The sequence below is a fragment of the Bos javanicus genome, chromosome 4, assembly GCF_032452875.1.
Source record: "Bos javanicus breed banteng chromosome 4, ARS-OSU_banteng_1.0, whole genome shotgun sequence".
In the NCBI taxonomy this organism is placed as follows: domain Eukaryota; kingdom Metazoa; phylum Chordata; class Mammalia; order Artiodactyla; family Bovidae; genus Bos; species Bos javanicus.
The window spans coordinates 25296979-25324028 of NC_083871.1; the positions used below are offsets into that span (position 1 = coordinate 25296979).

The 27050-nt window shown below is 37.3% G+C and overlaps 1 protein-coding gene across 11 annotated transcripts in view; it reads right to left on the reverse strand.

Annotated features, from left to right (window-relative positions):
* Positions 1-27050, reverse strand: part of CRPPA (CDP-L-ribitol pyrophosphorylase A) — a 454696-nt gene that overhangs the window by 243437 nt on the left and 184209 nt on the right. For 9 of the 11 annotated variants that reach the window (XR_009735806.1, XR_009735807.1, XR_009735808.1 and 6 more), the window contains exons 7-8: positions 14468-14542; positions 13918-14010 (exon numbers count right to left, since the gene is read on the reverse strand). Coding sequence is in view for 8 of the 11 variants with exons in the window: in XM_061413612.1 (XP_061269596.1) it covers positions 13918-14010; positions 14468-14542 (168 nt within the window). In the remaining 3 variants the exon portion in view is untranslated. Of the gene's footprint in view, positions 1-11087; positions 11955-13917; positions 14011-14467; positions 14543-27050 lie in introns of those variants that run through there. The other 2 variants (XM_061413617.1, XM_061413610.1) reach the window with 2 other exon arrangements.

The following is a 27050-nucleotide window of genomic DNA, read 5'->3' on the forward strand; positions in this document are numbered from 1 at the left end:
TTTAAATTGTGCCTATAACCTGAATTCTATCACAATTCTACTATTAAGGAGACCTTGGAGGAAAGTGGCATGCCTTCTCAAGTAGGTTTTAGGATTAATAACTTCTGTACAAACACACACACACATATAAAACACCAACACACAAACGCCTGGAAAGCTTTTGGACATGAGTGAAATCTTTCCAATTATTTCTGCCAACAAATTCATGATAAATCATCTGCCTATTCAGCTTTCAGAAACAAAGCAAAAAATCCTTCTCTAACGACACCTATTTTGCTTTTATTCACTCAATTTCACATCACATAAAATTGGAGATTATACTGCCTTTCTTATTAAAGAAAAAAAGTGAAAGTGTTACTCAATCATGTCCGACTCTTTGTGACCCCATGGACTGTATGTAGCCCACCAGGCTCCTCTGTCTACGGAATTCTCCAGGCAAGGGTATTGGAGTGGGGAGCCATTCCCTTCTCCAGGGGATCTTCCTGACCCAGGGATCAAATCTGGGTCTCCTGCACTGCTGGCAGATTCTTTACCATCTGAGCCAGCAGAGAAGCCCCTATTCACTAAACCTTAGTACTTCTATCTCTTAAATATATCTTGATTGTATCACTTCTGCCCATTCACTGTACAACTCCCCTAGTCCTAGCCACCACCATTAATTTTGAGACTCATTGCCATAGCCTCTAAATGAAGTCAAAGGCACCAAGGAATCCCCCTGGACCACTTCAGCCCATTCTCTGTGCTGCATCCAAAATGATGAACACAGCGTAGAGCTGATGACATCACTCTCCACTGTGCAGCGCTCCGTTACAGCTCAAACCTGACCTGCGCCTGTGTAGTTCACATCACAACTCTCCCCAATGTGTAACTCATTCTCTGCTTCTGACATGCTGGCTCTTTCCAGTCAAACCACTCTGTGTGCTACTGTTTCCAAATAGAAATGCTCTTCCTCTTAGTCCTCAGAAACTCAGACCTCACTCAAATATCAGTTTTCAAATTTCAGCTTTCTCCCTTATACTTAAGATCTATCCTGACATTCTACTCTGGACTAAACTGCCCCTTTCTCAAACAGACCAAGTTAAAGTTCTTACCTTGGGGTAGCAGACAGATAGTGACCAGGGTCCTGTGACCTCCCAGCCACTGGGTCACTTTCTAGGCTAATTTCCATCATTTAATTAATTTCTTATTATTAGGAATCTTCATTTACAAAAACAAAAATACCAAAACAAAATTATTACCTTACTTAATAAAATCTAGAAAATTAGCACATATGGAAATTCCTCATTTCTAAAGATGTAGTTTTTAAACATGTTACCAAATAAGCTACACATATGTCAAAATACCTGACAGAGATATTCAATTAATGTTATATGAATTTATATTAAGCAATTAATTAATCAAGAGAGTAGGATAGTTCCCTGTAAAGTGCTAACTTTTTTTTTTTTTTTAGTCACTAAGTCCTGTCCAACTCTTTTGTGACCCCATGGACTATAGCCTGTAATTCGCCAGACTCCTCTGTCCATGGAATTTTCCAGGCAAGAATACTGGAGTGGGCTGCCATCTCCTTCTCCAGGGGGTCTTCCCAATCCATGAATCAAACTCACGGCTCCTGCACTGGCAGGGGGGTTCTTTACCACTGAGCCACCAGAGAAGCCCTAAGGCACTACCTAGACAGCACTTAAAGCAAGTTTAAAATGAATTCGTACGAAACAGCACTAGTGTGAGTTTTAATGATTATGAAATCACTTTCTGGCAGGAGCTGGCTACACATGGAGGGACAGATTTCTTGAGAGATGGGGAGAAAAATTAATCTTGCAACTCTTGTTAAAGAGACAAAAAAAAAAAAAAAAAGAGGGGTAGGTGACAAAACAGAAGGGCTAGACTTAACCCAATTTTTTTAAAAAGCCAGATAATGAGAACAGGAAGATAAATAAGAGAGAAATAAATACAAGAGAAACCATTTTTAAAACTCCATGAGTCTTGTGATAAGGATTAAAGTACAGAGCGATCAATAATCGCTCAAAAAAGGAATATCCTACCACCTGATTCATATTTAACATGACTATGCTGCTACTGCTAAGTCGCTTCAGTTGTGTCCAACTCTGTGTGACCCCATAGATGGCAGCCCACCAGGCTCCCCTGTCCCTGGGATTCTCCAGGCAGGAACACTGGAGTGGGTTGCCATTTCCTTCTCCAATGCATGAAAGTGAAAAGTGAAAGTGAAGTCTCAGTCCTGTCTGACACTCAGCGACCCCATGGACTGTAGCCCACCAGGCTCCTCCGTCCACAGGATTTTCCAGGCAAGAGTACTGGAGTGGGGAACATGACTATAATCATCCAAAATTGCTCTACCATATCTTTATGTAAAAGACATCCACTGTGGATCATACAAAAGTAAAAAGATGTCATAAAATCCTGTAGTATAGACAATACTTTTAGAAAGAGAAACTACTTAGATGCAATCAAGCACATCCCATTCTTTTACAAATAAAAATTCTGCCCTGAAGTTCACAGACATGAAATAACTTGGCAAGGTCAATAGGTATGTTATTTACTCATCTAATACTTGTACCTTAATAACACTCCAAGTTCACTTCTTTACCACACCAAAAATCTAGAACTTAAAAGCCAATTCTTTCTATTCAACATCTCCCTTATAACAGTATAATTTATATTTCTCCATGAAGTAAAATTTTATTAGATATTATAAACAAAGCCAGGTTTGGCTATGTTCATATTAACATCTGTATTAGTTAATTTATAATTAATTACTGAAGTATGACATGTAATTTTAAAATAATGAATGATACTGAAATACATTTGGTCCCATCTTTGTAAAGAAATAGCATAACATAAACTAAAGGCCATTTCCACTGTTTAAAACAGAATCCAGTGCGTGCACACACACACACACACACAAATCTAATAAAAGAAATCCCCAGGCATATTTTTTGAAAAACTGAATGACAAAACCAATTGTTAATTTCCTTTTCAAGAGATAAAATTCATGTAAGCCTCTTAATAAAGGCGGCTACTTTCATTTACTTTGCTCCTGTGCATTTCATGTTAAATTCTATAAACTCATTTACTAGAATAGCAGCACCAAATAAATTCACAAACAACTTTGCTCATCTGACCAACTTTAGTAAACTACTTAAAACAGGTAATTAAATTGTGACTCCAAAACCCTGTAGTTAATCAATAAAAAAAAAAAAAAATTAATCAGAAAACCAAGCAAAAGTCCTCTGGAATTCATTCTATTTGTACATCCATTGGAACATCATTCTATCTGAAAATAAACAACCTTTATTCATTAAAAGAAAGACTACCAGAAAGTATGTCCTGTGAGAATCAGTTCTTTATACATCACAAGTTACACGTCCATCACAATTAATCTTAGGTAATTTCCATACCCCATAACACAAACTTTCCAGTAACCATTTGGCCAGAAGCAAATATCTCCTAAAACTTAAAAAAACAGTCAATTCTTTCTATTCAACACCTCCTACAAGAATGACTTCATCATTTCTCATCTTTGTGTTAGACATGAATCCCATCATGACTGAAATTGCTAAAAGGTTCTAAAGGTATTTTAAACTAGTATTTATTTAGATTTTATTATTGATTTAGACAGGAAACACCTGAGACTCACTATATACAAAGACAACAAATGAAAACATTTGAAGAATTCTGTGGAAGTGATTGCACTTTTACCACAGAAGCTGTGTATAAACCTGAGAGAGAAAACTTGACTGTATCTAAACTGATGACATCATAAACATTTAACATGATAAAGTTAGAATTTTCTAAGGGAAAATATCAAGGTATCCATAAGGCTACAAGAGCAACATGGTTAAGAAAGGAGTAAAGAATCTACCTGCAATATGGGAGACCTGGGTTTGATCCCTGGGTTGGGAAGAACCCCTGGAAAAGGGAATGGCTACCCACTCCAGTATTCTTGCCTGGAGAATTCCATGGACCGAGGAGCCTGGCGGGCTACAGTCCATGGGCTTGCAAAGAGTCAGACACAGTTGAGTGACTAACACTTTCAGTTTTCACTAAGAAAGGAGTAGAAAGGGGAATTGGGCTGAATCCCTAGGTTATTCATTGGCTACTAAACACTCAAACACACACACACACAAATCGATTCAAAAATAAATATAAATAGAGACCTGAAACATACATAGCTGGTTCTTGAAAAATGTGGGAGTTAGGGGTGCCAACCCTTTGTATAGTTGAAAATCAACACATAACTTATAGTCCACCCTCCAAATACGTGATTCCTCCTCTATCCCATAGTTCCTCAGCATCCACACATTCAACCAGGTAGGATGGTGCAGCATTACAGCATTTAACTACTGAAACAAATCCGCACAAGTGGACCTGCACAGTTCAAATCAACATTGTTCAAGGGTAAACTGTGCCTGGGGAAAAGCAAACCCAAGATGGAGGCAGGAAGAATTACAATAGGAAGTGCTCTCTCTGTTTGTCTTGTAAGAAATTTTACCTCAAAAATAAATCTTCTTAACAAAAAACACGTCTCACATCTTCTTAGTCCGGTAGTTGTAGGGTTAACAGGATGAACTATATAGAACAAGAAGTGAAAGTGAAAAATATACATGATAGGTTCTGTTAAGAAATTTAACAAGATCACAGATTTTTATAACTTAACTTCAATAAAGGATCAGTACCCTGTGAAGCTAAAGTAAGAAACTACTAGCATTTAAAAGAAGGAATCAATATGTTTTTCCAATTGTCATTTGTTCTTTATTAGGAAGAAATGTTAAACACATATATTTGGGTATATGTGTATTTTTAATCTTTTTCCATCTTATTATTTAACACATTCATGAGAGCATAAGAGTAACAAGTGTATATGATAAACTGCACATTGGATTGATTCTGTTCCTGGCTCTGCCCCTGGTGAGCGTGGAACCTTCTGGAAACAATTTACATCTGTGACAGTTCCCCAGATGTGAATGTATCAAGTGTCGATTGATGTTGGCTTTCTATTTTTTTTTATTTGCTGACATGTTCAAATATTAAACATTTTGAAGTATTTTAAAGATCATGTATTCTGATCTGTTATGTCAATAAGCTACTTCCTGAGAACCAGAACTAAATTAGGCACTTTTGAAAGTTTATTTATGTTTTTCAAAGCATTAAAATTCCATATGGGAATTTATGTTTTTTGCTTAAGTAAATTCATGAAAAGATTCCTATCTTTTCTACAGCACCAATAAAATGACTGGCTGCACTGTCAGAGGAAAGTAGAGTCCTACAGTAATCATCCAGATAATTACCATAAAATTTTTGCTCTGGAAAGTGATAAACTGTTCTATCAAGTAAAATTAAAGAGTTTGCTTGGTTTCTCAATTTTGAATTTCCATTTAGATTTGTAGCTAATTTTCTTCTGCTTTTAAAAATTAAACATTTCTCTAGTGCCTATTACATGATCAGCTATGTTTATGCAGAAAGTAATAATATACTATCCTTAATCTCATCTGATGGGGCTTCCCCTGTGGCTCAGCAGTAAAGAATATGCCTGCAATGCAGGAGAGCCATGAGACTTGGGATCGATTCCTGGGTGGGGAAGATCCCTTGGAGAAGAGCATGGTAACCCACTCCAGTATTTCTGCCAGGAGAATCCCACGGACAGAGGAGCCTGGCAGGCTGAAGTCCATGGGTTTGCAAAGTCAGACACGACTGAAATGACTAAGCATGCACGTAATCTCATCTGATAGTGGTATTAAAGAATGTTTTATAAAAATCTTGCCAGATCCAAATAAATTAGAATCTCTATTTTACTTTCTGGACCTGGAAAATATTTTTTTGACAGTTTCACAACTGGCTTTACATAAACTTGGATGGAAAATTGCTTTGGTTAGTTCTGTCTCCTTGAACTATCTTTTCCATTGTTGGGGAAAAAAATACCTCTCTGATCATTAATTTCAAAGCAGATTCAGGCTATGATTCAAGATTCTTAGCACTTTAGTGTCTTATACAGTTTAAGTAAAAGCCTATGTAGGTTTTTTTTTTTGAAGTGATTTTTATATCAGAAATTTTGTGACTTTACCTTTTACTAGTTTGCTACTTTATTAAAATAGTAAACTTTAATAAACATAATAAATTTTAGCAAATTTATTTTATTGCCTTTTCTAAATATTTATCATTATGTAAGTAGTGAATAAAAGTAAACAATAGGAGTAGAAAACAAAGAAATGAACATGTCCCACGTTGAAAGCTACTATTTCGGATGATTCCAAAAAGAGTTTGCAGATGACTCTCTTGACAGCTGCAATCTGAAAAAGGTACTACCAGTACTATATACTCCCTGGTAACCACAAGAAAGAGAAGCTAACAAAAACTTCAGTCAACTCAGGATAAAAAAACTTGGCCCCTTGATAACTTACGTGATAGACTAAACAGCATCAGAAATCACATCTGAGAAGGATTCTTAAACACAATTCCTACACAACTTTATGAAAGAAAGCTTTTTTTTTTTTTTTTTACTGTTCATAAGTTTTTTCTTCTTACAAAACACAGAGAGGGATCTAAATTTTTTAAATTCCTTCTTGCCAACCAGTTTCTAGTTTAGAAAAGATTTTTTTCTTCTTTCAGGTACAGAGTAGACTGGTACAAGATGTGCTTATTATCCAAATATGTGTTCCTAGGGGCTCATAGTTGAAAGGTGGCATAGGATAACAAATGCCATCCTAAGGCACACAGACTCACTGAGAATTCATACAAAGTGATCCGCCCCACTATCTCTGCCCATTTTAATGCTGGCACCTCTTTTGCCATCTGTCACTCTCCAGTTGGCTACAGAAATCTGGAAAATTCTAATAATTGACTATAATTACAATTAAGTTATACCTACCAAAACAAAAGGTTTTCTAAGTTGATCAAATTAACATTGATTAAACTCTTTAAATCATACTTAACATCATCCTGGAGAAGGAAATGGCAACTTCCTCCAGGATTCTTGCCTAGAGAATCCTGTGGACAGAGGAGCCTGGTGGGCTGCTGTCCATAGGGTCACACAGAGGGGACACGACTGAAGCAACTTAGCATGCATGCATGCCTAACATCATCGACAATTAAGAACCTGGCAAAATTAGGCTACTTAAAATACATAAAATGAATATAAGCAGGATGACCAAATAGATAGTCCAAAAAAGTATTTTGAACACAAAAGTAATAAATACTTTTTAAAAAACTGAAAATATTCAAAGATGTCCTTGAAGGAAGTCATTACATATTACCATATAAATGTTTACAAGGTCATTCAAAAAAGTTTATTTTTGCAAACATAACCTAAATTTTAAAAACAGAAGACAAAATTATTTTAATAAATATCTTAGTTCTTCCAAAATAAAACCCCAAGTACTTGTCCTACTCTTCATGCTAAAATTTTGTTCCTTTTTTTACATAGATCTTAAAGCAGCAGCCTCTACCTGTGCCAGTTTATCTTAAATAACAAAACCCTCCTACACTAAGTATTCCCTAACTCATTTTGCTTTCATAAATGCCAGGGAGAAGTTAATCTTTGAAAAACCAAGACTCCTGCAGAACTATGTGAAATCTTAAAAAAATAAAAATAAAACCTAAGAGTCTGATGCTGGGAGGGATTGGGAGCAGGAGGAGAAGGGGACGACAGAGGATAAGATGGCTGGATGGCATCACTGACTCGATGGACGTGAGTCTGAGTGAACTCCGGGAGTTGGTGATGGACAGGGAGGCCTGGCATGCTGCGATTCATGGGGTCACAAAGAGTCAGACACGACTGAGCGACTGAACTGAACTGAATCATCCTAAATACTTAGAACCCAGCACCATTACCTATCCATTCCTTTAGTAGTTAGCTCCCTCCAAGAGGTAAATACTCCAGATGAAGCTCCAGATGAAGGAAGCCACATATACCTTTGGAATGACTACTGAATGACAGCTAACAGGGAATTCCAAAAATACTGTCTGTGTCTACATGAGAATATAATAGAAGAGACATGTGGGCTTCATCAATTCTGTAGGTCTGACGTCAGTTTTTTAGCACTGAGAACATGACCTAATGTTTTCACCAAACAAATGTCCCAGCTAAACTGACCTTCAGTTCTGTTTCTTCTGCATACTCATCCGTATACAGTAAAACATGATGACACTGCAAACAACAACCTTAACTAGATAGTCTCTTAGTTGAAAAGCTCTCACAAACACCTACTCAACCACAATTTTACTTTTCATCTAGCTGATTCCTACCAAGTCTTCCCCTCTTCAGATGGACTGAAAATTAAAGTTGATAAACCTTTCTACAGAAAAAAGGAATCCTGTACTAAATTTCAGCCAGACAAAATAGGACTGTAACCATTTACAATGTGCTCTGTGCTCAGCTACTGAGTCATATCTGACTCTTTGCAACCTCAGGGACTATAGCCCACCAGGCTCCTCTGTCCATGGAATTTTCCAGGCAAGAATACTAGAGTGGGTTGCCATTTTCTACACATGGATTCAATAACCATTGAATCACACTGTCCCAGAATAAAATTGGAGATACTTTTCTATGACTCTAATTGTCATTTTGCATTTATTTTCTAATGAATAAAATCTATCAGTTGAGGGAAGCAAAGGAATGGACTATTCTTAGAACTTAAGAGTACTTAACAAAAGCCTTATAGAAAAAAAAAAAAAAAAAAACCCATGGTAAGGTACTCTTTGTCATGGTTTAATCTTCTAGAGAAGTAATTCAGATAGAAGCAAAGTAGACACACCATAGCCTCGGAGCTGCCTGGTTCACATAACGGTGGATTGCAAAGTCATGTCCAACTCTTGTGACCCATGGACTGTAGGCTGCCAGGCTACTCTACACATGGGATTTCCCACGCAAAAATACTGGAGTGGGGTTGTCATTTCCTCCTTCAAGGAATCTTCCTTACCCAGGGATCAAACCCACATCTCCTGTGTCTCCTGCATTGCAGGTGGATTCTGTACCCATTGAGCCACCACAGAAGCCAAAAGGTGGTTCATATAATATCTTTTGCAGACATATATACGTATATTGCGGAAAAGGCAATGGCAACCCACTCCAATACTCTTGCCTGGAAAATCCCATGGACAGAGGAGCCTGGTAGGCTGCAGTCCATGGGGTGGCAAAGATTTGGACATGACTGAAGCAACGCAGCAACAGCAGCAGCAGCATACATATATTAATGCTTATGAACTCTGGTGTTGGAGAAGAGTCTTGAGAATCCCCTGGACTGCAAGGAGATCAAACCAGTCAATCATAAAGGAAATCAGTCCTGAATATTCATTGGAAGGACAGATGCTGAAGTTGAAGCTCCAATACTTCGGCCACCTGATGCAAAGAGCTGACGAATTGGAAAAGATCCTGATGGTGGGAAAGACTGAAGGCAGGAGGAGAAGGGGACAACACAGGCTGAAATGGTTGGATGGCATCACTCATCATGATTAAATGGACATGAGTTTGAGCAAACTCTGGGACATGGTAAAGGACAGGGAAGCCTGGCATACTGCAATCCATGGGGTCGCAAAGAGTTGGATGTGACGGAGAGACTGAACAACAACAATACATATATGTGTAATTGAAAAAAAAAAAAGGTTCACATAATATCTTTTCAATTACATATATATGTACATATGTCTGCATATATATTTATACTTACATACCCACACACTGTATCTACCTGTGTGTATATATTTTTCTCTTTAATGTGAAAATTATGTCCCCAGATATCTATACTCTTTTATTTTACAACTATAATATTTTCTGCACAGCTATTGATATTTATTTGGGGAATATTTGAATGGCTCTGCCAAATTTTAAGTCACAGGGAAACTCAAGTGGCCTTTTGACAATTTGGAGGCAAAGGAGCATCAGAAGGAAAACAGATGAAGCCTTTAACAATCATTCACAGGACAATTCAAAAATCTGGTGACAATTTACTTGGCTCTCAAAGAAGGCAGCATCCTTTACCTTTCCAGTGGTTTGCTCCAGCCCAAGGATTCAGATTCTAGATGTGTTCTTACGACATTTTCCTATGAAGTTTAATAATAACCCTAATATCACCATGCTGACTCTACCTATACAATGGGAAAATAGTGGGTAAGCAAATATTACAGAGTGAAAGTGAACAATGTACAATTTTTATGGTAAACTGACTTATAAAAATACTATCCTAAAGCTAGTTCTCTTTTGCTGTCTCATACACAGGGTTATCGTTACCATCATTCTAAATTCCATATATATGGGTTAGTATACTGTATTGGTATTTTTCTTTCTGGCTTACTTCACTCTGTATAATAGGCTCCAGTTTCATCCACCTCATTAGAACTGATTCAAATGTATTCTTTTTAATGGCTGAGTAATACTCCATTGTGTATATGTACCATAGCTTTCAGGGTGGGAAGATTTGGGAGAATGGCATTGAAACATGTATAATATCATGTATGAAACGAGTTGCCAGTCCAGGTTCGATGCACGATGCTGGATGCTTGGGGCTGGTGCACTGGGACAACCCAGAGGGATGGTATGGGGAGGGAGGTGGGAGGAGGGTTCAGGATGGGGAACAAGTGTATACCTGTGGCAGATTCATTTTGATATTTGGCAAAACTAATACAATATTGTAAAGTTTAAAAATAAAATTAAATTAAAAAAAAAAGAAAAGAAAAGAAAACATTGCCTGGACAAAGCACTGATTTCTGTGTTTGATTTGTAAATAACATTTATATAGAATAGTTCAGAAAAAAATTTTAAGGTAGGTCTCATACTTCATGGTGTACAATGCATGAATTCCTTTAACCATGTTGGAACTTTTTGCCTCGTCTAAGAATTAAATGCAAAACCCAGCAACTGTGACTGAACTTACAGCATTTCACATACTCTCTCCACATTTGATCCTGGAACAGAGTTTATGTCTAAGAAACCAGTGTGAAAACCTGAATAAAGAAAACACCAGAAAATGCAACTTAAATAAAAAAAAAAATAAAAATAAAGCTAGTTCTTGTAGATGTTTCCTTCCTAAGTAGAAGACTGTCCATCTTTTCCCTTAGCTTGATAAAGAATGCTAGGTAGCCAAAAATATCTAGCATTTACTAGGATGAAATGGAACTTTACAGAGATCAACAGAAAACTGAATTCAAATACGTATGGAAGTAATACATAGGACTTAGATTGAGATACAATTGTTGCAATAAACTGCCAGTTCAGTTGAGTGGCTTAGTCATGTCCGACTCTTTGCAACACCATGGACCGAAGCATGCCAGGCCTTCCTGTCCATTACCAACTCCTGGAGTTCACTCAAACTCATGTTCTTTGAGTTGGTGACGCCAACCATCTCATCCTCTGTTGTCCCCTTCTGCCTTCAATCTTTCCCAGCATCAGGGTCTTTTCAAATGTCAGTTCTTTGCATCAGGTGGCCAAAGTATCGGAGTTTCAGCTTCAGCATCAGTCCTTCCAATGAACACCCAGGACTGATCTCCTTTAGGATGGACTGGTTGGATCTCCTTGAAGTCCAAGGGACTCTCAAGAGTCTTCTCCGACACCACAGTTCAAAAGCATCAATTCTTCTGCGCTCAGCTTTCTTTATAGTCCAACTCTCACATCCATACGTGACTCCTGGAAAAACCATACCTTTGTCTAGACAGACCTTTGTTGACAAAGTAATGTCTCTTCTTTATAATATGCTATCTATGTTGGTTATAACTTTTCTTCCAAGGAGTAATCGTCTTTTAATTTCCTGGCTGCAGTCACCATCTGCAGTGATTTTGGAGCCCAAAAATAAAGTCTGTCACTCTTTTCATTGCTTCCCCATCTAGTTGCCATGAAGTGATGGGGCCAGATGCCCATCGTGACATTGTACAGGAGGCAGGGATCAAGACCATTCCCAAGAAAAAGAAATGCAAAAAGGCAAAATGGTTGTCTGAGGAGGCCTTACAAATAGCTATGAAAAAAAGAAAAGCAATAAACTATAAGAATTAACAATTTAAAAACTTTGAGAGAGAGAGAGAAAGAGAGAAATGTGTGTGTATTTGATTAAGAGAGGCAGAGGAAAGGAGGAGAGGAAAATTCAGTGATGACACAGATTCCCACCTGGGCAACTGGCACAATTGTACTGCTGCTAAGAGAAGTCAATTGATGGGGAATGTGTTTTGTGATAGATCTGATACGCTAGCTGTGAGAGGACAGTCAAGTACTCAAATGGAAGTACCTAATAAAATGCTGAACAATGTAGAACTGAAGCTCAGGAATCAGATTAGAGCAGCAGCAGTGAGCTTTGATTCATCTCATCCAAACTGGAAAGAGCAGGAGCTAGGCTATTAAATGAAACTAACACTGCATGGCTGCCAAAGGCCCAAGACTGTAACATGAACTATATTTAATCATTTTAACCCTGACAATAAAGTAGGGCTATAGTAGCCTCATTTCTAAAAGGAGGAAAGCAAGTCTCAAAAAAGTGAAGTCACTTGACCAAAGAAACGAGGTATTCTGAATTCAAGTCTTTCCTCTCTCTACAGTACCATTCTGCCTCTTTAGAAGAGTATCTGGGTACATGATACAAATGAGGCTTCCCAGTGGCTCAGAAGTAAAGAATCTGCCTTCCAAGGCAGAAGACACAGAAGATGCAGTTTTGATCCTTGGGTCAGGAAGATCCCCTGGGGGAGGAAATGCCAATCCACTCCAGTAGTTTTATCTAGAAAATTCCATGGACAAAGGAGCATGGTGGGCTACAATCCATGGGATCACAAAAGAGCTGGCCAAAGAGTTGATATGAATGAAATTTCTAAGCAAGTGAACATGGAGAGACGAACAGGGAGCCAAACAGAACTTTGACTTTATCTCCATCCTATAGAGCATTAGATACCTCCAGCACTGGGAACACTTCCTGATGTTCCTAAAAATCTCAATGAAAACATCCATATTTCTGTTAAAATCAGTCACATGAGGAATTTGGATTTCCACAGTCAGCAGCAATTGTGGAACTCACCTTTAGGGCATGAAGTCAAATACAGCAGGCCCATGAAATAATCAAACTTCCCCCAACTGCTAATTCAATTCTACATGCACGGCTTTGTTGACAGCTACTTATTTTTAGTGCAAATTTTCTTTATTCTGTATTAATAATCTCACCTAACAAAAGGTAAATTTCCACACTATGGGACAGGCCTGAGCATTAGAATTCAGCAACTGCTAAGCAATTGTTTCGAGAACTTCATGTTTGGAATCCCTTCCCTCAGCAATGCTGCTGACTGCAGATTCTTATCAGCTGGTTCCTCAGGCCTGGGCTCTGATTTTATTACTTCTCGGTTTTGCTCTCTGAAATTCTTCTCTGCCTCACAGTTTTAAAAGCCAATAAAAGTAAATTCTGTACTAAACATAGAGCTTTAGTCTTTCATAGAAAAAAATCTCTCAAACTTTCCTGGGTGATTTTTCTAGGACTTCTCTCTCATTTGTTGTTCATTCTACTTTTGCTGTCCATGGGACAGAGAAGATGAAAAAAAGTAAGAGTATTTTATTGGATATGATTTTTCCCCATTTTTTTTTTTATCTTTGGGATTTATTCTCTAACGGCACTCTGATGATACACTACAATAAAGTTCTTTCACATTATCCAAACAACTGGTCAACTCAGCAATAAACTCTGCAATTCAAATGAAGGAAAAGACATGAAATTTTTGCTAGGTTGAATTAAATTGTTTTTCAAACCTGTCAGTTCAACCAAATAATTGAAATACTAAGTACCTGCAGTTAGAGAAGTCAGAGCGAGAAAGTACATTCAAGAATCCACCAAGAAGAATTTCTTCATTTAGGTTTAGTTCGATTTAAGTTGGGTGAAATTTTGTTAAAAAGAAAAGTTCAATTTCAAAGAAAAAAGCATAAGTTGAAAAGTGAATTAATTAACTTACTGAAATAACCACAACAGGATATAAAATGGAAAGATTACTCTCTTCCAGCATATTCAGTAACCTCTGGGTTTCTTCAAAATCAGAGGTCATAACCTGAAAGACCAGAAAAATAAAAGAAAGTGAAAAGAAGTTAAGTGATTTAAGAGTTAATTCAAGGAGAAAAATGCAGAGCTTTTAAATATTTAAACATTCAAAATATCTATCAAGCTTAATTTTAAATTTTCAAACAATGCTGATACCCATAAGATTATAGCTATTAAAATTTAAAGAATTCATTAATTCAAACCTGTCTTTTTATCTAATTTTTATCAGAAACTTGAAAATACTGTCTAAAGAAATATCACTCTCTTCTCATTATGGGAACTAGGTTGTAAGAAAACGTTATTTCCTTATTTCAAAAGACAAAAATAGCATATTGAAATAAATATTGAGTAATACAACTCACCTATCAAAATCTTAAATATTTAAGAATCAAGAAAACTAAGTACTCTTCCACATTACATTCACACAGATTCTCAAGTACATTCAATCACTTGTATTGACTACTTACATTCACACAAACAAAATTGTAGCATTGCTCTAAGATGATTTGCTGAAGATCTTGGCCAGATGTGACTTTTACATGCTAGGACAAAGAACATACAGGAGAACAGAGTTTACAAACTACACAGAAAACCAAACATGAAGATAGATAACTATATGAACACAAAATTTCTATAGGTACATAAAGCCAAGGGCCATATATAAAAGCAAAATAACTCTGACTTAAGTTTCTGAGGCTAAAAAAGAAAAGCATTTGAAATAGTCCATAAATAGTTAATATTATTGTAGCAAATAAGGATATAGGAAATTGTTTTAGATAAAAAGAGGTAGAAAAAGCTGAAGATATATTCAGGACTAGGTAAATCATCTGGCTTTTTTTATATAAAAATATACTGCAGAAAATAACTGAATAAAATTTAAAAGTTGGTTAGATGAGATTTGTTAAAAGATTCTGGAAGCATGTTAAATACTACAGTTACAAAGAAGAGATTTCACTAAATATGGAATGACTAGAAACTGGGAAAGCAACAAGAAATTATATCATAAGAGGGCTTATTCTGAGGGTCAGAATAGGAAGACCCTGAGCTCACCCCTCCCATGAACACACCAAAACTACAGATATATATAGAATAATTATCTTTGAGAATGAGTTGAACATTAGCAGAACAGACTTTCTACAACCAAGGATATAAAGAAAAGGCTGCATCAAGACAGGTGGGGACAGGCAGAGGGTCAGTCTGGTGAGAACCCCCACTCCTGGTGCCTCACTCCATATGCAGGAGGAATACTGCAAACGTGAAGGTCCCGCCGGAGGAGCTTGCAGTCTGAGCCCCACACTGGATTCCCCAGCCTGGGGCAGAGGGGTCTGCACCAGGAAGAAGAGCTGCTATCATATCCGGCTTGAAAAAACAACATATGAAAACTTCCTAAATCTGGGGAAGGAAATAGACATCCATGTCCAGGAAGTATAGAAACTACAAAACAAAATGAATCCAAAGAGATGTATACCAGTAGGGACACATTATAATTAAAATGTCAAAATTCAAAGATAAAGAGACAATCTTAAAACCAGCAAGAGAAAAATCAATTAGTTATATACAAGAAAAGCTCCATAAGACTATCAACTATTTTTTTCAGCTGAAATTTATAGCCCCAGAAGCAACTAGCATGATATATTCAAAGTACAGAAAGGAGAAAACTTACAACGAAGAATACTCTACCTGGCAAGATTATGATTCAAAAATGAAAGAGAGATACTCGAGTTTTCCACAAGCAAAAGCTAAAACAGTCTGTCACCATACAACTGGCCTTACAAGAAATGTTAGAGGGAATTCTTTAAATGTAAAATGCCATAGCTAGAAACCAGAAATTTGTGAAGGAAAAATCCACTACGAGGCAAATATATAGTAAAGGTAGTAGATCAACCACCTATATACGTGGTATGAAGATTAAAAAACAAAAGTAGTGGGGAGGAGCCAAGATGGCAGAGGAGTAAGACGGGGAGAACGCTTTCTCCCCCACAAATTCATCAAAAGAGCATTTAAACGTCGAGTAAATTCCACAAAACAACTTCTGAATGCCGGCAGAGGACATCAGGCACCCAGAAAAGCAACCCAACTCTTCGAAAGGAGGTAGGCAAAAATATAAAAGACAAAAAAAGAGACAAAAGAGGGAGGGACGGAGCTCCGTCCCGGGAAGGGAGTCTTAAAGAGAGAGAAGTTTCCAAACACCAGGAAACCTTCTCACTGCCGAATCTGTGCCGAGCTTTGGAAGCACAGAGGGCACATAACAGGGAGAAAAAATAAATAAACAATTAAAACTCGCAGATTGAGAGCCCTACGGTAACTCCCCCAATGGAGAAGCAGCGCAGACGCCTGCACAGCCATTAGCAAGCGGGGGCTGGGCAGGGAGGCATGGCGCGGCCTACATCGCTCAGAGTAAGAATCTGGCCTGAATACCCTGAGCACTATCTGAGCGAAATAATTTGGGCTAGCAAACCAGACTATGGGATGTCTACCACACGAAAAGCCAGCCCCAACCTAAGACACCGCCAGGCCCGCGCACGGAACAAAGGACTGAACAGAGATAGCCGGCTGCAGACCTTCCCCCTCCGGTGACAGGCAGCCAGAGCCAGAAGGGGGCAATCGCAGCCCGAGAGAGACATTATCCATAAAACTGTAAGCAGGCTTCTTTGCTAACTAAAACTTCTTGAGGGTCTGGACGGTCAACATCTGCCTGAGAAGGTGCGCCGATTTTACACCCAGATAACCGAGTGGCGGGGAGGCCATAAGTCGCAGCAATTGCGCTCGCCAAACACCTCATCACCTGAGCTGCTCGGACCTGGGGAGAGCACAAAACGCAGGGCCAACTGAGTCTGCGCCTCTGAGGACTACCCGAGTGCCTGAACCTGAGTGGCTTGGACCTGGGAGGTGCATGCAGCCCAGGGCCGGCCTCGGACTGTTCCCCGCAGAACAACCTAGAGCCCGAGCAGTGTGGGCAGGGAGGCTACACGCGCCGTGAGTGGGGGCAGACCCAGTGTGGCTGAGGCACTGCGAGCACACGCCAGTGTTATTTGTTTGCAGCATCCCTCTCTCCCTCCCCACAGCGCGACTGAACAAGTGAGCCTAAAAAAAAAGTTTCCCCCACCGTCCCCTTTGTGTCAGGGCAGTAACCAGACACTGAAGAGACCAGCAAACAGAAGTTATAACAGAGGGAAATGCCTTGGAAGCTACAGGCAATAGATTAAAACCCCGTGGTTACTACGGACTACATAGGAAGGGGCCTATAGATCTTGAGAAATATAAATTGGACCAAGGAACTAGCCAAAAATGAACTGAACCCACAATACTCACAACAAAACCAGAGAAAGTCCTAGATATATTTTTACTATTTTTACGATCATTCTTTTTTTTTTTTTTTTTCTTCCAATTTTATTTTATTTTTAAACTTTACATAATTGTATTAGTTTTGCCAAATATCAAAATGAATCCGCCACAGTGTTCTTTCTTTTTTTTTTAAGTCCTCTATTGTTCCTTTAATTTTCACTTTTATAACCTATTACTTTGCAAAAAAAAAAAGACCCTATTTTTTTCTTCTTCAGCAAACTTCATATATATATTTTATAATTTTTTTACCTTGTTTTTTTTTTTCTTCTTTTCTTCTTTTCCTTAACATCGTATTTTTGAAATTCCAAACTCTACTCTAGTTTTTTAATTTTAGCTTTTTGGTATATGTTATCAATTTTGTACATATAGGTTTTTTTTATAATTTTTGTGACTTTTTTTTTTCTGTTTCTTTCTCTTCTTCTTTTATATAACATTGTATATCTGAAATTCCAAACTCTACTCTAGATTTTTAATTTATGCTTTTTGGTATTTGATATTAATTTTGTACCTGTATTTTCTTTATAATTTTTGTGACATTGTTTTTGTTTGTTTGTTTTCTCTCTTTATGTCTCTTCTTCCTTTTTTTTAACATTGTATTTTTGAAATTCCAAACTCTACTCTAGATTTTTAATTTTTGCTTTTTGGTATTAGTTATCAATTTTGTACCTGTATATTCTTTATAATTTTCGTGACCTTGTTTGTTTTTCTTTGTTCGTTTTTTCTCTCTTTTCCTTCTTCTTTTCTTTAACATCGTATTTTTGAAATTCCAAACTCTACTCTAGATTTTTAATTATTGCTTTTATGTATTTGTTACCAATTTTGTACCTTTAAGAACCCAATCGTCAGGACCCATTTTTCACTAGGGAGCGAGATTACTGGCTTGAGTGCTCTCTCTCCCTTTGGACTCTCCTTTTGCTCCACCAGGTCGCCTGTGTCTCCTCCCTAACCCCTCTCTACTCTACCCAACTCTGTGAGTTTCTGTGTGTTCCAGACGGTGGAGAACACTTAGGGAACTGATTACTGGCTGGATCTGTCTCCCTCCTTTTCATTCCCCCTTTTATCCTTCTGGCCACCTCTGCCTCCTTCCTCCTCCTTCTCTTCTCCGTATAACTCCGTGAACATCTCTGAGTGGTCCAGTTGTGGAGTGCACGTAAGGAAGTGACTACTGGCTACCCCACTCTCTCCACTACTGATTCCACCTCATCTCATTTGGGTCACCTCTAACTCCCTCCTCCCTCTTCTCTTCTCCATGTAATGCTGTGAACCTCTCTGAGTGACCCTCACAGTAGAGAACCTTTTCATCTTTAACGCAGATGTTTTATCAATGGTGCTGTATAGAAGGACAAGTTTTGAAACTACTGTAAAAATAAGACCGATAACTGGAAGCAGGAGGCTTAAGTCCAAACCCTGACTCCAGGGAACTCCTGACTCCAAGGAACATTAATTGACAGGAGCTCATCAAATGCCTCCATACCGACACTGAAACCAAGCACCACACAAGGTCCAACAAGTTCCAGGGCAAGACATACCAAGCAAACTCTCCAGCAACAAAGGAACACAGCCCTGAGCTTCAAGATACAAGCTGCCCAAAGTCACCCCAAAACCATAGACATCTCATAACTCATTACTGGACATTTCATTGCACTCCAGAGAGAAGAAATACAGCTCCACCCACCAGAACACCGACACAAGCTTCCCTAACCAGGAAACCTTGACAAGCCACCGGTACAAACCACACACAGCGAGGAAAAGTCACAATAAAGAGAACTCCACAAACTGCCAGAATACAGAAAGGACATCCCAAATTCAGCAATTTAAACAAGATGAACAGACAGAGGAATACCCAGCAGATAAAGGAACAGGATAAATGCCCACCAAACCAAACAAAAGAGGAAGAGATAGGGAATCTACCTGATAAAGAATTCCAAATAATGATAGTGAAATTGATCCAAAATCTTGAAATTAAAATGGAATCACAGATAAATAGCCTGGAGACAAGGATTGAGAAGATGCAAGAAAGGTTTAACAAGGACCTAGAAGAAATAAAAAAGAGTCAATATATAATGAATAATGCAATAAATGAAATTAAAAACACTCTGGAGGCAACAAATAGTAGAATAACAGAGGCAGAAGATAGGATTAGTGAATTAGAAGATAGAATGGTAGAAATAAAAGAATCAGAGAGGATAAAAGAAAAACGAATTAAAAGAAATGAGGACAATCTCAGAGACCTCCAGGACAATATTAAACGCTACAACATTCGAATCATAGGGGTTCCAGAAGAAGAAGACAAAAAGAAAGACCATGAGAAAATACTTGAGGAGATAATAGTTGAAAACTTCCCTAAAATGGGGAAGGAAATAATCACCCAAGTCCAAGAAACCCAGAGAGTCCCAAACAGGATAAACCCAAGGCGAAACACCCCAAGACACATATTAATCAAATTAACAAAGATCAAACACAAAGAACAAATATTAAAAGCAGCAAGGGAAAAACAACAAATAACACACAAGGGGATTCCCATAAGGATAACAGCTGATCTTTCAGTAGAAACTCTTCAAGCCAGGAGGGAATGGCAAGATATACTTAAAATGATAAAAGAAAATAACCTACAGGCCAGATTATTTTACCCAGCAAGGATTTCATTCAAGTATGAAGGAGAAATCAAAAGCTTTTCAGACAAGCAAAAGCTGAGAGAATTCTGCACCACCAAACCAGCTCTCCAACAAATACTAAAGGATATTCTCTAGACAGGAAACACAAAAACGGTGTATAAATTCAAACCCAAAACAATAAAGTAAATGACAACGGGATCATACTTATCAGTAATTACCTTAAATGTAAATGGGTTGAATGCCCCAACCAAAAGACAAAGACTGGCTGAATGGATACAAAAACAAGACCCCTACATATGTTGTCTACAAGAGACCCACCTCAAAACAGGGGACACATACAGACTGAAAGTGAAGGGCTGGAAAAAGATTTTCCATGCAAATAGGGACCAAAAGAAAGCAGGAGTAGCAATACTCATATCAGATAAAATAGACTTTAAAACAAAGGCTGTGAAAAGAGACAAAGAAGGTCACTACATAATGATCAAAGGATCAATCCAAGAAGAAGATATAACAATTATAAATATATATGCACCCAACACGGGAGCACCAAAATATGTAAGACAAATGCTAACAAGTATGAAAGGAGAAATTAACAATAACACAATAATAGTGGGAGACTTTAATACCCCACTCACACCTATGGATAGATCAACTAAACAGAAAATTAACAAGGAAACACAAACGTTAAACGATACAATAGACCAGTTAGACCTAATTGATATCCATAGGACATTTCATCCCAAAACAATGAATTTCACCTTTTTCTCAAGTGCACATGGAACCTTCTCCAGGATAGATCACATCCTGGGCCATAAAGCTAGCCTTGGTAAATTCAAAAAAATAGAAATCATTCCAAGCATCTTTTCTGACCACAATGCAGTAAGATTAGATCTCAATTACAGGAGAAAAACTATTAAAAATTCCAACATATGGAGGCTGAACAACACGCTGCTGAATAACCAAAAAATTACAGAAGAAATCAAAAAAGAAATCAAAATTTGCATAGAAACGAATGAAAATGAAAACACAACAACCCAAAACCTGTGGGACACGGTAAAAGCAGTCCTAAGGGGAAAGTTCATAGCAATACAGGCACACCTCAAGAAACAAGAAAAAAGTCAAATAAATAACCTAACTCTACACCTAAAGCAACTAGAAAAGGAAGAAATGAAAAACCCCAGGGTTAGTAGAAGGAAAGAAATCTTAAAAATTAGAGCAGAAATAAATGCAAAAGAAACAAAAGAGACCATAGCAAAAATCAACAAAGCCAAAAGCTGGTTCTTTGAAAGGATAAATAAAATTGACAAACCATTAGCCAGACTCATCAAGAAACAATGGGAGAAAAATCAAATCAATAAAATTAGAAATGAAAATGGAGAGATCACAACAGACAACACAGAAATACAAAGGATCATAAGAGACTACTATCAACAATTATATGCCAATAAAATGGACAACGTGGAAGAAATGGACAAATTCTTAGAAAAGTACAACTTTCCAAAACTGGACAAGGAAGAAATAGAAAACCTTAACAGACCCATCACAAGCACGGAAACTTAAACTGTAATCAAAAACCTTCCAGCAAACAAAAGCCCAGGTCCAGACGGCTTCACAGCTGAATTCTACCAAAAATTTAGAGAAGAGCTAACACCTATCCTACTCAAACTCTTCCAGAACATTGCAGAGGAAAGTAAACTTCCAAACTCATTCTATGAGGCCACCATCACCCTAATACCAAAACCTGACAAAGATCCCACAAAAAAAGAAAACTACAGGCCAATATCACTGATGAACATAGATGCAAAAATCCTTAACAAAATTCTAGCAATCAGAATCCAACAACACATTAAAAAGATCATACACCATGACCAAGTGGGCTTTATCCCAGGGATGCAAGGATTCTTCAATATCCGCAAATCAGTCAATGTAATACACCACATTAACAAATTGAAAAATAAAAGCCATATGATTATCTCAATAGATGCAGAGAAAGCCTTTGACAAAATTCAACACCCATTTATGATAAAAACTCTCCAGAAAGCAGGAATAGAAGGAACATACCTCAACATAATAAAAGCTATATATGACAAACCCACAGCAAACCTTATCCTCAATGGTGAAAAATTGAAAGCATTTCCTCTAAAGTCAGGAACAAGACAAGGGTGCCCACTTTCACCATTACTATTCAACATAGTTTTGGAAGTTTTGGCCACAGCAATCAGAGCAGAAAAAGAAATAAAAGGAATCCAAATTGGAAAAGAAGAAGCAAAACTCTCACTATTTGCAGATGACATGATCCTCTACATAGAAAACCCTAAAGACTCCACCAGAAAATTACTAGAACTAATCAATGAATACAGTAAAGTTGCCAGATATAAAATCAACACACAGAAATCCCTTGCATTCCTATACACTAATAATGAGAAAACAGAAAGAGAAATTAAGGAAACAATTCCATTCACCATTGCAATGGAAAGAATAAAATACTTAGGAATGTATCTACCTAAAGAAACTAAAGACCTATATATAGAAAACTATAAAACACTGGTGAAAGAAATCAAAGAGGACACTAATAGATGGAGAAATATACCATGTTCATGGATTGGAAGAATCAATATAGTGAAAATGAGTATACTACCCAAAGCAATTTATAGATTCAGTGCAATCCCTATCCAGCTACCAACAGTATTCTTCACAGAGCTAGAACAAATAATTTCACAATTTGTATGGAAATACAAAAAACCTCGAATAGCCAAAGCGATTCTCAGAAAGAAGAATGGAACTGGAGGAATCAACCTACCTGACTTCAGGCTCTACTACAAAGCCACAGTTATCAAGACAGTATGGTACTGGCACAAAGACAGAAATATAGATCAATGGAACAAAACAGAAAGCCCAGAGATAAATCCACGCACATATGGACACCTTATCTTTGACAAAGGAGGCAAGAATATACAATGGATTAAAGACAACGTCTTTAACAAGTGGTGCTGGGAAATCTGGTCAACCACTTGTCCAAAAGTCTACAAATAATAAATGCTGGAGAGGGTGTGGAGGAAAGGGAACCCTCTTACACTGTTGGTGGGAATGCAAACTAGTACAGCCACTATGGAGAACAGTGTGGAGATTCCTTAAAAAACTGGAAATAGAACTGCCTAACGATCCAGCAATCCCACTGCTGAGCATACACACTGAGGAAACCAGAAGGGAAAGAGACACATGTACCCCAATGTTCATCGCAGCACTGTTTATAATAGCCAGGACATGGAAGCAACCTAGATGTCCATCATCAGATGAATGGATAAGAAAGCTATGGTACATATACTCAATGGAGTATTACTCAGCCATTAAAAAGAATACATTTGAATCAGTTCTAATGAGGTGGATGAAACTGGAGCCTATTATACAGAGTGAAGTAAGCCAGAAGGAAAAACACCAATACAGTATACTAACACATATATATGGAATTTAGAAAGAGGGTAACAATAACCCTGTGTACAAGACAGCAAAAGAGACACTGATGTATAGAACAGTCTTATAGACTTTGTGGGAGAGGGAGAGGGTGGGAAGATTTGGGAGAATGGCATTGAAACATGTAAAATATCATGTATGAAACAAGATGCCAGTCCAGGTTCAATGCACGATACTGGATGCTTGGGGCTAGTGCACTGGGATGACCCAGAGGGATGGTATGGGGAGGGAGGAGGGAGGAGGGTTCAGGATGGGGAACACATGTATACCTGTGGTGGATTCATTTTGATATTTGGCAAAACTAATACAATTATGTAAAGTTTAAAAAGAAAAAAAAATTTAAAAAAAAAAGTAGTAAAAATCATCTGTTTCTAAAATATTTAAGTGATACCCAAAGTAAAAAGGTATAAAATATGGCATCAAAAACATAAAACACGGGTAAGAATAAAATGCTGTGCTAGAATGAATTTGGACTTAAGCCACCATCAACTTAAAATAGACTACTACATACATAGTTTGTCATATATGAATTTCATGGTAACCACCATGAGCCTCATGGGCTTCCCTGGTGGCTCAGTCAGTAAAGAATCAACCTGCAATGCCAAGACCCAGGTTTAATCCCTGGGTCGGGAAGATCCCCTGGAAAAAGAAATGGCAACCCATTCCAGCGTTCTTGCCTAGTAAGTCCCATGGACAGGGCAGCCTGGTGGGCTACAGTACATGGAGTCACAAGAGTCAAACACAACTTAGCAACTAAACCACCTAAACCACCATGTAACCACAGGCCAAAAACCTCTAACAGATACACAAAAAATAAACAGAAAGGAATCCAAACATAATGCTAAACAGAGGCATCAAATAACAAGGGAAAAGAACAGGAGAAGAAAGAGAGAAAGAACTACAGCCCAATCAGAAAACAACAAAATGACAGTAATTGTATACCTAATCAACACTCATTTCAATCTAAATGGACTAAATGCTACAATCACAAGACACAGGGCGGCTGAAAGGATTAAAGAAAAACCAAACTTATCCACAGGTCACCTTCAAGTGACTTATTTCATATCTAAAGACACACACAGATACACACAAAGTAGCAATACTCATATCAAACAAACTATGTAACAAACTGTACATTTTTTAAAACAAAAAATGTAACAAGAGAAAAAGAAGATCATTATATAAAGATAAAGGGATCAATCCAGCAAAAGAATATAACACTTGTAAATATCTATGCATCCAACAAAGGGCCACCTAAGTACATAAAGCAAATATTAACACATATACAGGAAGATACCAACAATAATATGATAATAAACTTTAACACTCCACTTACACCAATATTTAGATCAGAGAGAATATCAGTAAGGAAATATTAGCCATAAAGACACAATAGACCATATAAACTTAAATAGGTATGTACAGACCTTCAACCACACAAACAGAAGAATACACATTCTTTGTAAGTACACATGGAACATTCCCCAGGATAGATCACACATTAGATCACAAAACAAGTCTCAATAAATTAAAAACTAATTCTTTTCTGACCCAAACAGCATAAAACTATAAATCAATTACAAGAATAAAACTGGGGTGGGGGGGAAACCACAAAATGTGAAGCCTAAACCAAAAGCTACTAATCAATCAGTGGGTCAATGAAAAAAATCAAAGAAGAAATCAAAAATTAATCTAAAACAAATTAAAATAGAAAGACAACATTCCGAAGTCTAAGGGATACAATGAAAGTGGTTTTAGGAGAGATACTTATAGTAATGCAGGCCTACTTCAAAAAGCAAGAACAACCTCAAATAAACAATCTAACTTTGCACCTAAAGGAACCAGGAAAAGATTAATAAAAGAAACACAAAGTTAGTTGAATGGAGGAAATAATAAGTCTAAAATACAATGCTTGTTCCATAATAAAACCGGAAACTCTGTAACTCAAAAAGCATTGTCTCTTCAGTAGATCTCAGCTTTAATTCTACCTAATTTTGACAAGGTATTTGAGAAAGAGAAGTATTTGAGAAAGAGAAGTAAAGGTTTGAGGTCTTGGCTATGCTATAGAAATTACGTGGCTCATAAATTTCAAAAATTTTATTTTTGTTTAAAGTTTTTGAGTAGATATTTCAGAGAGAACATTAATTTTTTAAAAAGACAGAAACAAAATACTGCCATAGTAAAATAGAGAAGAAAACAGCTTGCACTGTGTAACACTTAGTTTGTTCAAGAAGTTTCATCTTCTAGACATTACAGGGAGATTATTTTTCAGGGGTCTCTCCTGTATCCAAACATTTTTAAAGGCATGAATAGCTAGTATACACCAAATTGACTTTTCAAGGATGTACATATAGCAGGCAGACTTTCAAAAACAGGCAAAACCTTATTGGAGCAAATTTGCTTGTGTTCTAGAAAGTAGAGACATCTCTCTCTACAGAGAAGATCTGCTTGGCATTCTAGAGTAATAAAGACAACGTCTCTCTTGTAAGAGGAGGATGGGCTGGTTTGCCAGCAGTCCCAGTTTAACAGCAGTGCTTCTCAATAAGAAGATTCTTTTTAACGTGCTCCACTGCCTAACAACATCCATCTCTACTGACATTTCCCTGGAGGAATTGCAATTCAGAAAATCAGTGCTGCTCTGTTATTCTCCTTACTGCTATAGTCCTAACAAACTCTTTTCACTGACTCTGGAGTTTCATGTCTTTTGCCAATATTTACAACATTGACATGTGTGTTAGCATACAAAATGATTATAATCCTCAGATCCTGCCTAGTTTCTGACTTGACAGATAATGAAATAAGGCAACTATGTATCTTAACTTCAGCAAATATAAGTGAATTCTGAACTCAAAAAAAATGACTTACTTAAAAAATTTTTTCCTTTGGAGATACATAAAATAAGATCTAGGACAAGAACATGAGGGATATTCCAATTTAGCTTTTCAAGTATTAAAAGTGATAAAATCCTTGGGAACAGGGAATGGGGTCTCTGAGGACAGAAACATGTTTGTAAACACTAGCACATACTCAACAAATAGGTTTTTAAAATTTAGCAGTCTTGTTCCCCAAAAAAGGAAAAACAGGATATGTTCTTAAAATCAACTACATGGAAGTTTTTTAAAGAGGTAAAAAAAAAAAAAAAAAATCCAAAAATAACACTACCTAGAAATAATCACCCTGAGCATTGGATAAGTATCATTTCAACAGTCATCTATTAATAATACATGCAGTAAGCTGCTAGGACAAAAGGACGAAGGAACAGAAAAAAAAACACAATCATATGCACGTCATTTAAAAATTCTTTAGTGTTAGCAAAAAAAAACAAAAACAAAAACCCTTAAACATAATAAACCTGAAATTGCTGCTAAACTTAAAATTATTCTTCACCTCCAGGGAGCTTTTCCTAAATGTTAAGATGTCATGAACCAGGGGAGGACACTGGACTTTCAATGGCAACACACTGCATGTATAAGTCAGTGTTAACTGATTTCCTTCTAGGATAGAGAAAGAAATAGCATATTGTAATTCTGCCCACAGCCTGGTTCTGGTCAATCATACTTCTACCCTGACAAGGCTTGTTAGATTCATAGCCAATTCTATAGCCATAATTCACACAAGT